The 15,111-nt window shown below is 33.9% G+C and overlaps 1 protein-coding gene across 5 annotated transcripts in view; it reads left to right on the top strand.

The window, feature by feature from the left end:
• LOC309611110 (serine/threonine-protein kinase TNNI3K) overlaps positions 1-15,111 on the top strand; it is a 321,731-nt gene that overhangs the window by 34,021 nt on the left and 272,599 nt on the right. For all 5 annotated transcript variants that reach the window (XM_082355024.1, XM_082355027.1, XM_082355026.1 and 2 more), the window contains 2 exons: positions 309-394; positions 1,523-1,620. In XM_082355024.1, coding sequence (XP_082211150.1) covers positions 309-394; positions 1,523-1,620 — 184 coding nt within the window. The remainder of the gene's footprint in view (positions 1-308; positions 395-1,522; positions 1,621-15,111) is intronic.

The raw sequence follows: 15,111 nt of genomic DNA, 5'->3' as shown, positions 1-15,111 counted from the left end.
TACTTATACACAAATTTTAATTCATTAAGGTGCCCTGAAAAGTTCAAATTATATGTAGAACATAGAACTTGTATGATAGTCTTTAATTTAAACTTGGTGTCTCAAACTTTTAATATTATTTTCTCACAATTTTAGTTATTATTCATCTAGAGGTATACTCAAAATTCTTTTCTCTAGGTACAATAGAATCCTAGAAAAGATATGTTTCTGAATTTGTAGTAACAGGATTCCCTATTATAATTTTTCAAATGAAAAATGATAAACTAAAAGCTGAAATTTGTAATCATCTGTAAAATATTTTTTTTCAGTTCTGATGATGCCTTCAGTAAAGTCAATTTAAATTACCGCACAGAAAATGGTCTGTCTCTACTTCATTTATGTTGCATTTGTGGAGGTGAGTGCTTGGAACTCAATACTTTATAAGCTGGCTATATGAATATATGGTCAGTGATTTGAACTGCTTAATAGTCAGCAAGAGAATTCTATTCATACCCAATTTTCTCTTTTGCTTTGCCCCTAGAACCCTGATAACCTTTAGCTGAAGAAGTAACTAACTACCAGGCAGATATTACAATTGATTTAGCTCTGAATTTAAGTTTTATTGTGCTCCTACCTTGAATCAAGTTAGCTTGGGGGGAAAAAAAAAGTATGTTTCAGTATTGGGCACGCCAGTCACGGATTAGGTTAAATTCAGAAGCACTTAAAGCATTTCCCAAAATATCATCAAGCAATTGCTTCACAGTCTGTAGTAAGATATGTGGAAGGTAATAAATGCCAAAGATAAAATCCCAAAGTGAAGATTGATCAAAGTGAAGACTAAGAGTTTAATTTCGCTCATATCTTGTTATGTTTGGTTCATTAATATACCCCAAGCACCTAGGATGGTGCCTGGCTTATAGTAGGTACTCAGTAAATTTACTGAATTAGTGAATGAATAGTTTTTTGTTAATCCAAACTAGTATCCTTTGAACTCAGTTTTTAAAAGAACACTAATGTATAGTATTGACACTAAACATATCCCTTAACCACTCCTCCCAAACAGACCCTACTTAACAGATCTTCTTCCCAAATTTAAACACACCTTCCCAACCTTAGTCATTTTCTCCAGATTTCTCTGATCTAAATAATCTCCATTGCTAATGATGTTCTGACGAATCCTGCACAGCTAGATTTCTATCTAAGCTTTTTCACAAATAGTTTACTAGGGTGAATTTTTTCATGTTTTTATGTTTTAAAACATGATGAGGAGAGCACCAAATAAAAAATGTAACCAAAGCACCAAAATAAAATGTATATTTTAATGCATTAAAATATACAGCACTGATACAAAGTTTTATAAATGTAGTAGGAATGTTCACTACTAAGTAAGGCTGTCAATTAACAGAAAACTTTAAAAATGGCCTCCAGAACAGCAGTCTGACATTTTCATACATCAGTGTGATATTTATCATTAAGTTAAAGAGAGATTTTTAAGTCACTTAGTCTATCCCCACAGTTTAACTTTTTTCATTTTTTCTCTAAGGCAACAAGTCACATATTAGAACGCTTATGTTAAAAGGCCTCCGCCCATCTCGACTGACAAGAAATGGATTTACAGCCTTGCATTTGGCAGTTTATAAGGTACAAAAGTTTTGTATTAGAACCAAGGATGATGTGTATCTGTAGGCTTTTTTTTTTTGCAAATTAGTGATCATGGAAAATATGCAGAGTGACCACAGAATTACATTACTGGATAAACTTTTAGTTAACTCTTTGTTGAGCAGATATCATCAAAACACATTCTTTTTTATTGCTTTCCATGTTTATCTCATTTAATTTTCACAAGAACCCTGAGAATGAATACTATTATTATCTCCAGGGTTACATGGTTAGCTAGTGGTTAGCCAGAATTTAAGACCTGGCAATCTGATTCTCTTGCCAGAGCTCCTTACAAGGAGACCAAGCTGCCTCTGTGCAGAAGATGAGGTTGCATTTGAGGATGAAAGAAGCACATTGAAGCTGCATTTTTCTGCATGTTTTCCTTAATAAAAATATACCTCTAGGGTTCTCTTTAGTTTCTTTCTTTTATTTCTCCTACTTTTGCTTCAGTTGTTTTTTTCCTTACATTAATCCTTGGTTCCAACATAATCTCAGTACCTGATCATAAAGTAAACATAAAAGTGGATTGGAAAGGCTGGGATACTCAGTGTTGGGGCAGATCCTTGAGATTGTAATAAATATGAATTTATGTAACATATAAATTAAATATAAATGTTCATTTTCTGATTGTAGTAAGTTTCAACTTACTCTGTACTTATTACGAGCTAAATATCACACTAGGTTTTATATACATTATTTCTTCTATCATTAAAATAACTTGGTGAGTTTCATATTAGTCCTTATTTTACTGAAAAGAAAATTAAAGATTAAAGTTGGTTATCCAGTAAATGTTAGGATAATGATTAGAATCAAGTACAGTTGAGTCTTACTGTTATATTGCAAAATACTTTGTTCTTTCTCAATGTCATGTGAGTCTGTGACAGGATTTTATTTCAGTTTTGTATGTGCAGGTGTGGTGGTGGCAGAGGCGGGGGCTGAGGACAGCCATTTGCTCGTATCTGGATCACTTTCACTTTGCTCTGCAACCCTCCCCCAACCTTTAGAGAGTTTATCTCTGTGGGGGAAGAGAGCCATATTTTCCCATGATTCACATTCACATATTCCTGTGATTCGTCATGCAAATGCTCTAATACTCATCATTTTTCAGGACCCATCAATGCCTAGTCAATTTGCCCGATTCCTTCTGGGAAAAAGTGTCAGTAAGTGCTGAACTGTCTTTAATACCTACTAATCATCCTACAAAACTTGAATGGAGACTGAGTTCAGGGTGTAGGAAATAGAGTCTGATGCCGGCTTTTCTGCTAAATGGCAGGAGGTGAAAGTAGAAGAGCTTCAAGGAATAGGAAGCTGGTGGTGGATGGTCAAGGCAGTATTGTGAAACCATGAATTCTGAATTTGACTGTCAGGAAGACTCTTTCTGTATTAGTTCATTTTCCCAAGACTTAGCATGACACAGCCACACAAATGGGTTCTGAATGATCTAGGGCTACAATCTTAAGAAAATACAGTTCTTCCACCTCTGTTTATCAAACCTAAATTTCCATTTTTAGAGTTCTCTTTGCTCTAGTTATTCTGTTTTCTTATATTTTACAGAAGTATATATGGACTATAACTTTTTTATAACAAATTTAAACAAATTTAGAATCTTAGGACACAAGGTAGGCAAAGATTCTTAAGAGGCCATAACAGAATGCATGATTACTTATTTCTTAACAAAGATAAAAACAAATTAAATTTACCATTCCACTTTAAACACAGAAACAATATAAAGTAGCCATTCATACTACTATTGTATTTTTTTTTTCATACTACTATTGTATTAAATCTAGTTCTAATTATACCTTCCCTGGACTACTGCAGTAGGCATCTGATTAATTTTGGGCTGTGATTCTCTTCCCCATATATTTTAATTCTTATTTTAGTATTATTTTAAACAAAATAATTTCCAGACTATTACAAGAAACTCCTATATACACTTTATGCAGATTTATTAATTGTTTATATTTTGTCCCATCTCCATCATCACTCTATTTTTTTTCAGAATCATTTGAAAGGAAATTAAAGACAACATTCCCTATAGCTACTAAATACTTCTATCTTTATTTCCTAAGAAAAAGGAAATTCACTTACATAATCACAGTACAATTATCAAAATCAGAAAATGTGACATTGATACTATGCTCCTTATCTAATCTATACTCAAAATGCAAATGTGGTCAGTTATCCCAATACTGTCATTTATAGCTATTTATTTTTGTGTTGTTTAGCATTCAATCCAGAATCATATATTTTTAGTTTTCTTGTGTCTGTAGTCTCCTTTAAACTGAAGGAGTTTCTCTGCCTTTCCTTGCCTTTCTTGATCTTAGTATTTTTGATGCATACAGAACAATTATTTTTATACAGTTCTTTGGATTTTTAGAAATATTGCAATTGAACTTTATTTTATTATTAATGCTCACAAAATGAATAATGTGATTTTCAAATCGTTTTATTGGCCACATTCAATTACACACCCCCGAATGCTGGGCCTGCCTCAGACCTGAGTATTTTTCACAAATGAGGGCATCTCTGCTTTCATTAGTAAAAACAGAGCAGAAGTTTAGCTTTTAAATTCCATGTAGATAGTTAGGTCTCATACTTTTGTTGTTGTTGTTTTGCTTTGTTTTTGTTTGTTTGGTTGGGTTTTTTTAAGGGTCAGATTTATTGAGGTATAATTTATACACAATAAAATTCACAATTTCTTTTAAATTTTATTTATTTATTTATATTTATTTTTGGCTGTGTTGGGTCTTCGTTTCTGTGCGAGGGCTTTCTCTAGTCGTGGCAAGCGGGAGCCACTCTTCATCGCGGTGCGTGGGCCTCTCACTATCGCGGCCTCTCTTGCTGTGGAGCACAGGCTCCAGACGCGCAGGCTCAGTAGTTGTGGCTCACGGGCCCAGTTGCTCCGCGGCATGGGGGATCTTCCCAGACCAGGGCTCGAACCCGTGTCCCCTGCATTGGCAGGCAGATTCTCAACCACTGCGCCACCAGGGAAGCCCAAAATTCACAATTTTAAGTGTACAAGTTGATGACTTTTGAAAATGTATATATTCATGTACCATCATTGTTATCATGATATAACACTTTTCTATCATACACAAAAGTTCATACCTTTATGCAATTGGTTCCCTCCTCCATGTCACCTGACCTCTGGAAACCACTGATGTCTTTTCTATCCCTATAGTTTTCCCCTTTCTAGAATTTTATATGAATGCAATCTATTCAGTTTGTTTTCTTTTATATATGGTTTCTCCCACTTATCATAATGCTGTTGTTGTGTGTTTAGTAATTCATTTCTTTTATTGGAAAGTTGTATTCCCTTATAAGGATATACCACAGTTTATTTAACTATCCATCTGTTGAAGGATTTGTTGATGGTTGTTTTTAGATTTTGACTATTATAAATAAATTTGTTATTAACGTTCTTGTACAAATCTTTGAACTGTTTTTATTTCTCTTGGGCAATATCTAGGAGTGAAATTGCTGGGTCATATCATAAGTGCATTTTTAATTTTAATAAGAAAATGCCAAACTCCTTACCGAACTAGCTACATCATTTTCCATCCCATCAGTAATGTATTAGAATTGTAGTTGTTCCACATCTTTGCCAACACTTCGTATGGTCAGTATATTTTATCTTAGCCATTCTATTAGATGTGTATTCATATCTCATTATGAATATTTTGAATTTCCCCAGTGACTAATGAAATTGAATAAATTTTCATTTGCTTGTCACTAAATTTTTTTTGGTATAGTGTCTGTTGAACCCTTTTTCCCATTTTTAAATTTGGTTTATTGTTTTCCTGAATTGTAACAGACTTTTATATATTCTGCATACAGATTCTTCATTGGATATATATTTTGGAAAAAATTTCTCCCACTCTATGGCTTGCCTTTTCATTTTCTTAACAATGTCATTTAAAGAGAAAAGAAGTACTATGCATTATTTTTTAACTGATGACTCTAGTGATTACACTATGGATCCTTAACATATCACAGGTACTTTCTGTTAATATTGGCCTACTTCACTTTAAATGTAAGACCCTTCCAGTGGTATAGTTCCACTCAATCTTTATTCTTTATACTGTTGTTACCGTATACCTTACATCTATACATGTATAATCTCCAATACTTTGTTAGAATTTTTCTGTTAAGCATTAATATCTTTTAAAGAAAATAAGAGAAGAGAAAATATCCTTGGTTTTCAGCAGATTGGTTATAATAATCCTGTATATGATTTCCTGTGCACAATGCTTTTTGAACATTGAGTTTCTTAAATCTGTAAATTTGTTTTCATCAAATTCAGAAATTTTGACCATTATTTTTTCAAATATGTATGTTAGATTGTTTGATAATCTTCCAGAGATTACCAAGTCTCTGTTCAGTTTTTTCTATCCCCTTTCTGTTTTCAAAATTTTATTATTTCTGTTTATTTGAATTCAGTTTCAACACCATTTGTCTGCCATCTCCCATCTGATTCTAATCTGCTAAGACTTATTCATTTCAAATGTATTTTTCAGTTCCAGAATTTCCACTTAGTGTTAAAATATAATTTCAAATTCTCTGCTCTGATTACTCATCTGTTCATTTATTTTTCCATATTTTCATTTAAATTCTTGAACCTATCATTAGTGACTGCTTTAAGTGCCTTATCTGTTGTTTCTAACATCTGGATTACCTTAGTGTTTGTTCTATTGAATGCTTTTCCTTTTGACTACATGTTACATTTTCTGGTTTCTTTACTTATCAATTTTTATTGCATGTTAGACATTATGTATTATTTGTTACAGGAAATCTTCATTATGTCATCTTCCCTTAAAGGTGTTGAGTTTGTTTTCTCAGGCAGAAGGCTAGGGCAATCATGGAATACTGTGGGGGCTTACTTTGTATCTTTCCCTTCTCCCAAGATCACAGTTCTTTCTTCATGTTCTTCATTGAGAACAGTTGTGTCATATATTTTGTTCCACTTTATAGATTTTACTTGTCAGTGGGGAAAATCCATACAAGTTATCCTGTCATGATCCCATATATTTTTAGATTGCTTCTAAAGTGATCTGCATAAGACACAAATCTACAATGTCAATGTTCATTTAAAACTTTCTATGGTCACCCATTGCCTGTCTAATAAAATTCAAACTCCTAAATTAGATATTCAAGATCCCTTAGTTCACAGTTTTGCTGAATTTACTTTCCACACTCTTTTTGTACAGTCTCTGAACTTCCAAACCTAATGGTTTTCAAATTTAATGTGCATGAGAATCATATGGTAACTACAGGTTTAAAATGAATATTTCCCTCTCCATCTCACACCAGTCTAATTTGATACATCTAGGATAGGCTGAGAATATAAATATTTTAGCAAATAGTCAAGGCAGTTTTGATGCAAGCAGTCTAAGGCTCCATGTTGAGGATCACAGTTCAAGTCTTGCAACTCAAATTGTGGCCAGAGAATCAGCTGCATCTGCCTCAAATGAGAGATTTTTAGGAATGAAGAATCTCACTCCCTATTCAACCAGAATGTGCTTTTTTTTTTTAAATCCCAGAAAGCAGGTTTGTGGGCTAAAGTTTGAAAAGCACTATTCTAGATTACTCCATTCTTTAGATTAAGCACTTTCATACTTCAGTGTTTTTATTCTTGTTATTTCTTCTGCTTAAATACCTTTTAATTTATTTTCCTGATAGGAAAATATTATTTATTTAAAACCAAGGTAAATTGAGCCTTCTTGAGCTTTCTTGAACTCTCAGATTTTACTGTACTATCTTTTGGGTTTCAGTTACACATTCACATTCTTTTTTAGTACAGCACTTGTAATTATTTGTTTATTTCTATATTTCACATGTTGGACTGTAAAATTCAAATTTGATAGTGAGTCTTTTTCATTCTGATTCCTCAGTGTATAGGACCTGTAAAAGATCCTTGTTAAATACTCTTGAGAAATTAATGAGTACCCAAACATTAGTACAAATAATACTTGATATTGATATAATAATGTACCTTAATAAATACTGTTAGCTTAAAAGCTACACTATTCATGTTCATATCTCAGTTCTGAGACTTAATAGTGTTCATCTTTAGGCAAGTTACTCTCTCCCACTGTCTCTCTGAAATGGAGCAAACAGAATTACCTATTTCATTGGGTGGTTTACAGTTTTAAAAAGGACAAACCATATGCAGTATGACATGCAGCAAAATATTAGCACATAGTAAATACTTAATAAAAGCTAATTATTGTTGTTGAACTTCTATTTCAACAAACATTTAATAGAGACCTAATGTGTCAGCCATTTTACACAGAAAAATAAAAAGAAAAGAACCATGTCCTCTGGATTATTGCATTCTGAAGAGATGAGAATACCTAATACTAGATATTAAAGAAATGAAGTCTATACTTAGATCAATGGGCTCCAAACATTTTTTATCATACGCCATATAAAATTAGTACCTCAAAATGCATATAATTGTTTATAAATTATAATCATGAATAAAAATCACCAGTAAATAGCTCAAGGCAAAGTAAACTCTTTGGCAGACAGTGTTAAAATTTGTGGATGTAAATTCATACTTCAAATATCATTTTTGATAATATCAAAATATTTTGACAAATTTATATTCAAAGATAATTAGACTGCCATTAATTTTACCTGGAAATTTAGCTTATACAAAGCTCAGGTAAGTAGCATGAAAAACGCAGCTCTGCCATTTTCCTTTTCTTCTTATGTTAATAATATGTATTTGATCTACAGTTTCATCACAGGAATTTTTTGAAGATAATATGCCATTTTTTTAAGGATCAATCCAGTTAAAATAAGATATTAAAATCTATAAATCCACTGAATTTGGCTCAAATAGCTATAATGCATCCTCATATACTAAATGCTAAAACTCATATATTAAATGCAGGCAACTCTCAACTTCTCTCTATTTGGAATTCCAAGTATTTATTTCTTATACTTTGGGTACTGTATGTAACACATGACAAACTGATACATGAACTGAGACCACCAGTGTAAATTTTCATGTTAAATATTAGTAAAATTTTATTATCTTTATATATAAATAAACATAAGCAGAATTTCTAGTATTTTCTTCTTGCACTTTAACGAATATTTCCTTACAAGACTTCTGTCATATTTTCATTCCACTTTGGGGCATACTTCTTTAGATGGTATCTAGATTGTACTCCTAAAATGAAATGCAAGACTTTGGGGAAAAAATTGAGATTTATATAGTTTCAAAGATTTTAAATAAGAATGTTAATGAACAAAAGTTTATTAGACCATCTAATTTAACCTCACATACACAGACAAACCACTTGATGAAATTTCTTTGTGAATAAAAAGTAGCATTTTGATTAGTCAAATTCTTTTTAGCATTTCACAGGATAAAAGCAGATATTGAATGGTCACTTATTCCATCCTGTAGATTTCTAGCAAGATCTCATTCCAGTCATTCAGAAGAATTATTTTATATATTTATTACAAAGGGGAAGGACAAGGAAGGAGGGAAAAATTTAATTCAAGCCTATTTCTGTCTGGGTCACTAGACCTAGGTTCTTATTGCTACACAACCATGCCTATCCGAAAACTCTGTTTTCTAGTCCTGATGATTCATAGACTGGAAACCACTGTATCTTTTGTCCTCATATATTTTTTTTTCCATAGCATATGTGTTTGATTGCAAAGTTGAGAGATTTTTTTAAACTGTCCTAAATACAGGACCCAAAGCACTTTTTGCATACTTAACTTCCAGTTAAATTGCTACTTTTAAACACTGACTTGATCCATACTTTAAGGAACTAGGGAACATTTATACCCACAAATTAAAGCAATCTTTAAGATGGATTTTTTTTTTTATACTCACATTTCTTCTTAGTAACCAAATACTTCATAATCTTCTAAATGAACATGTTCTCAATGAAAAGATAGTGGGATGATAACTAAAAATGTTAATGTATCCTTCAGTTCTTATTTTGGACAGCACTGTTTCTTGAAGAGGATTCCCTGACCCCACCCCCCAGGTTTGGATTACATACCATGTACTCTCTTAGCACCTTATCACACTGTGAATAATGCTATATTTCATTTCCTGGTTACTTCTCTTCATCTTCCTCTAGATTAGGGGGTCACAATCTCACATGCTTTCAGGAATGAGGCAGTTAACATAAATAAATGAAGGTGTTAGATAATACAGCAAAGTTAAATGGGAACTAATAGACTCAATGTTTCTGAGATACAAAAAGTGGTGGACACTATGGCAAGTTAGAGAATTTATGCCCTATGTGAAGGGAGCAGTCAATATTCAGGTCCAGTTCGTCGTTGCCATATAGGAATGTAAGCCCAGTATTGTCCCAAATTTCAGAGAATCAGAAATTATATCAAGTTTCCTGATACTTGTTTGTTGGCCATTAATTCACAAATTTTAGTTTTAAATACATGTACACATATACAGTACAAACCATGTACATCATTTCCCTTTGAGGCCTGTTTGTAACCTCTGATAGGAATTATGAGCGCTACCAAGGCAGGGACTGGATCTAAACTGCTTATTATCTTATTTGAGCACTTAGAACAATTCCTGGTATATATTCATCAATATATGTGTTGCATAAATAAAGTTATAATTCTGTGGTGACTGGGAAAAAGAAAAGTACTTCAAAGGAGGAAGAATTATGTTGACATTGAACAAAATAGTGTCCTATTTTGGTCATTAGAATTGGAAATTAGGAAATTGTCAGATATCTCTGTAAGGGATATTTTAGTGGATTTGTGGGAGTAGAAAGTATGAAAATGGATTGAAAATAAATGGCATTAGGAAAAAGGAGGCAATGAATATTGATTGCTCCTTCAAAAGGCAAGATTGGGCAGTGTCTTGATAAGTGGTAGGATCATGGAAAGATTTCTACGATAGTGTTTTTGAGTCTTTTTAAGGTCTTGACTCTTTGGATAAACATAAAAATTCACAGTCTGTTAAAATTTTTTTAATTAAAAAATAAAATATAAGTGAAAGCAAATTAAAGGAATTATAATATTCAATTTGCTTTTTCAAACAGCATGTATTTGCATTCTCCCAAACTCCCAGAGATTCTGATTAGCTCCTCCCTGTTAAATCATATCTATATTATTGAAAGAGAAGACAAGCACACTCAAAGGCCAATTGGAAGCAGCCCACAGGAAGAAAGTGATTATGGGAAACTGGAAAAGGGTCAGCAGAGGTGATGAGAAAAAAATAGGGCAAAAGCAAATTTGGAGATATTACCCTAGTAAGAGTACATGTACTCAGTCTAAGAGTGTGTTCCTTCTCTTTTTTCTTTCTTTTTTTCAAAATTTCAAGCAAAGTCAAGTATTTCCACCACACTGAAGTTTTTAATCATTGATATCTTTTGTGAAGATAAATTCAGAATTATTTCAACAAGAGGCATGTAGGTGTGAGCAGTTATTTTTACACTGACTAATGGATCCTTTCATTGGCAATGTCTATGACACATGAAGCAACTTTAGTCCATTAAATTTTTATACCTGGAACTAAATATATTTCATACTGAAGCCCTGCATAGTTCTTTGTCCTAGAAGAAACCTTAATGTTCTTGAAGACTACAAAACTGCTTATGTTACTTTTTTCTTTACAAGCACAAACAGGCTATAACAATTGCTATGTTGGGTTAATTAGGTTTATGAAGAAAAAACTGCTTAGGTAGGAACATTATTAAAATATTTATTTATATGTTTCTATTTTCACACTCAGAAACTCAGTCTTCTTTCCAAAGCAAGTTTGGTTCTGCCTTGCAGCTTGATGGGACACTTCAGGGAGCATTAAAATATCAGAGTTGGATAAGATATTACAAAAAACAATTTAGTCCAATTCAGAAATACGTCCAATCCGAGAAATACTGGGAAACGTCCAGTATAGGTAAATCTATAGAAAAAGAAAGTAGATTAGTCGTTGCCTACAGCTGAGGAGAATTGAGACGCAGTAGCTAAAGGTACACCGTTCGTTTCGGGGTTGATGAAAATGTCCTAAAATTCATTATTGTGGTGATGGCTGCATAACTCTGTGAATATACTAAAAAACCATTGAATCGTACATTTTAAAGGGTGTAATTGTGTCTGTGTGTTATATCTCATTAAAGCTGTTACCAAAAAAAAAAAAAAAGAAATTGACATATTGCATTTTTTTAAGTATAACCTCTTTTCTGTTTTTTTTAGAAATTCACGTTCTTTTATTTATTTATTTATTTATTTATGACTGTGTTGAGTCTTCGTTTCTGTGCGAGGGCTTTCTCTAGTTGCGGCAAGTGGGGACCACTCTTCATCGCGGTGTGCGGGCCCCTCACCATCGCGGCCTCTCTTGTTGCGGAGCACAGGCTCCAGACGCGCAGGCTCAGTAATTGTGGCTCACGGGCTCAGCCGCTCCGCGGCATGTGGGATCCTCCCAGACCAGGGCTCGAACCCGTGTCCCCCGCACCGGCAGGCAGACTCTCAACCACTGCGCCACCAGGGAAGCCCTGCATTTTTAATTTCTTTTAATTTTTTTAATATCTTTATTGGAGTATAATTGCTTTACAAAGGTGTGTTAGTTTCTGCTTTATAACAAAGTGAAACACCTATACATATACATATATCCCCATATCTCCTCCCTCTTGCGTCTCCCTCCCACCCTCCCTATCCCACTCCTCTAGGATATCACAAAGCACTGAGCTGATCTCCCTATGCTATGTGGCTGCTTCCCACTAGCTATCTATTTTACATTTGGTAGTGTATATATGTCCATGTCAGTCTCTCACTTCGTCCCAGCTTACCGTTTCCCCTTGTGTGTCCTCAAGTCCATTCTCTACATCTGTGGCTTTACTCCTGTCCTGCCCCTAGGTTCTTCAGAACCATTTTTTTTTTTTTAGATTCCATATATAGGTGTTAGCATACGGTATTTGTTTCTCTTTCTGATTTGCTTCACTCTGTATGGCAGACTCTAGGTCCATCCACCACACCACAAATAACTCAGTTTCATTTCTTTTTATGGCTGAGTAATATTCCATTGTATATATGTGCCACATCTTCTTTATCCATTCATCTGTCGATGGACACTTAGGTTGCTTCCATGTCCTAGCTATTGTAGATTGTGCTGCAATTAACATTGGGGTGCATGTGTCTTTTTCAATTATGGTTTTCTCAGCAATCCCCAGTAGTGGGATTGCTGGTTCATAGGGTAGTTCTATTTTTAGTTTTTAACGGAACCTCCATAATGTTCTCCATAGTGGCTGTATCAATTTACATTCCCACAAACAGTGCAAGAGGGTTCCCTTTTCTCCATACCCTCTCCAGCATTTATTGTTTCTAGATATTTTGATGATGGCCATTCTGATTGGTGTGAGGTGATACCTCATTGTAGTTTTGATTTGCATTTCTCTAATGATTAGTGATGTTGAGCATTCTTTCATGTGTTTGTTGGCAATCTCTATATCTTCTTTGGAGAAATGTCTATTTAGGTCTTCTGCCCATTTTTAGATTGGGTTGTTTGTATTTTTGATATTGAGCTGCATGAGCTGCTTGTAAATTTTGGAGATTAATCCTTTGTCAGTTGCTTCATTTACAAATATTGTCTCCCATTCTGAGCGTTGTCTTTTCGTCTTGTTTATGCTTTCCTTTGCTGTGCAAAAGCTTTTAAGTTTCATTAGGTCCCATTTGTTTATTTTTGTTTGTTTTTATTTCCATTTCTCTAGGAGGTGGGTCAAAAGGATCTTGCTGTGATTTACGTCATGGAGTGTTCTGCCTATGATTTCCTTTAAGGGTTTTATAGTGTCTGGCCTTACATTTAGGTCTTTAATCCATTCTGAGTTTATTTTTGTGTATGGTGTTAGGGAGTGTTCTAATTTCATTCTTTTACATGTAGCTGTCCAGTTTTCCCAACACCACTTATTGAAGAGGCTGTCTTTTCTCCATTGTATATTCTTGCCTGGTTTATCAAAGATAAGGTGACCATATGTGCATGGGTTTATCTCTGGGCTTTCTATCCTATTCCATTGATCTATATTTCTGTTTCTGTGTCAGTACCATACTGTCTTGATTACTGTATCTTTGTAGTATAGTCTGAAGTTAGGGAGCCTGATTCCTCCAGCTCCATTTTTCTTTCTCAAGATTGCTTTGGCTATTCGGGGTCTTTTGTGTTTCCATACAAATTGTGAAATTTTTTGTTCTAGTTCTGTGAAAAATGCCAGTGGTAGTTTGATAGGGATTGCAATGAATCTGTAGATTGCTTTGGTTAGTATAGTCATTTTCACAATGTTGATTCTTCCAATCCAAGAACATGGTATATCTCTCCATCTGTTTGTATCATCTTTAATTTCTTTCATCAGAGTCTTATAGTTTTCTGGAAACAGGTCTTGTGTCTCCCTAGGTAGGTTTATGCCTAGGTATTTTATTCTTCTTGTTGCAGTGGTAAATGAGAGTGTTTCCTTAATTTCTCTTTCAGATTTTTCATCATTAGTATATAGGAACGCAAGAGATTTCTGTGCATTAATTTTGTATCCTGCTACTTTACAAAATTCATTGATTTGCTCTAGTAGTTTTCTGGTAGCATCCTTAGGATTCTCTATGTATAATATCATGTCATCTGCAAACAGTGACAGTTTTACTTCTTCTTTTCCAATTTGGATTCCGTTTATTTCTTTTTCTTCTCTGATTGCTGTGGCTAAAACTTCCAAAACTATGTTGAATAATAGTGGTGAGAGTGGACAACCTTGTCTTGTTCCTGATCTTAGAGGAAATGGTTTCAGTTTTTCACAATTGAGAACGATGTTGGCTGTGGGTTTGTCATATATGACCTTTATTATTTTGAGGTAAATTCCCTCTATGCCTACTTTCTAGAAGGTTTTTTATCATAAATGGGTGTTGAATTTTGTCGAAAGCTTTTTCTGCATCTACTGATATTATCTTATGGTTTTTCTCCTTCAATTTGTTAATATGGTGTATCACGTTGATTGATTTGCATATATTGAAGAATCCTTGCATTCCTGGGATAAACCCCACTTGATTATGGTGTATGATCCTTTTAATGTGCTGTTGGATTCTGTTTGCTAGTATTTTGTTGGGGATTTTTGCATCTGTGTTCATCAGTGATACTGGCCTGTAGTATTCTATCTTTGTAGCATCTTTGTCTTGTTTTAGTATCAGGGTGATTGTGGCCTCATAGAATGAGTTTGGGAGTGTTCCTCCCTCTGCTGTATTTTGGAAGAGTGTGAGAAGGATAGGTGTTAGCTCTTCTCTAAATGTTTGATAGAATTTGCCTGTGAAGCCATCTGGTCCTGGGCTTTTGTTTGTTGGAAGATTTTTAATCACAGTCTCAATTTCAGTGCTTGTAATTGGCCTGTTTATATTTTCTATTTCTTCCTGGTTCAGTCTTGGAACATTGTGCTTTTTAAAGAATTTGTCCATTTCTTCCAGGTTGTCCATTTTATTGGCATAGAGTTGCTTGTAGTAATC

This window comes from Balaenoptera borealis (genome assembly GCF_965194805.1).
Source record: "Balaenoptera borealis genome assembly, chromosome: 1".
Taxonomy (NCBI): Eukaryota; Metazoa; Chordata; class Mammalia; order Artiodactyla; family Balaenopteridae; genus Balaenoptera; species Balaenoptera borealis.
Note: the sequence above shows the minus strand (reverse complement) of the source record. Positions and strands in the feature narration are given on the sequence as shown.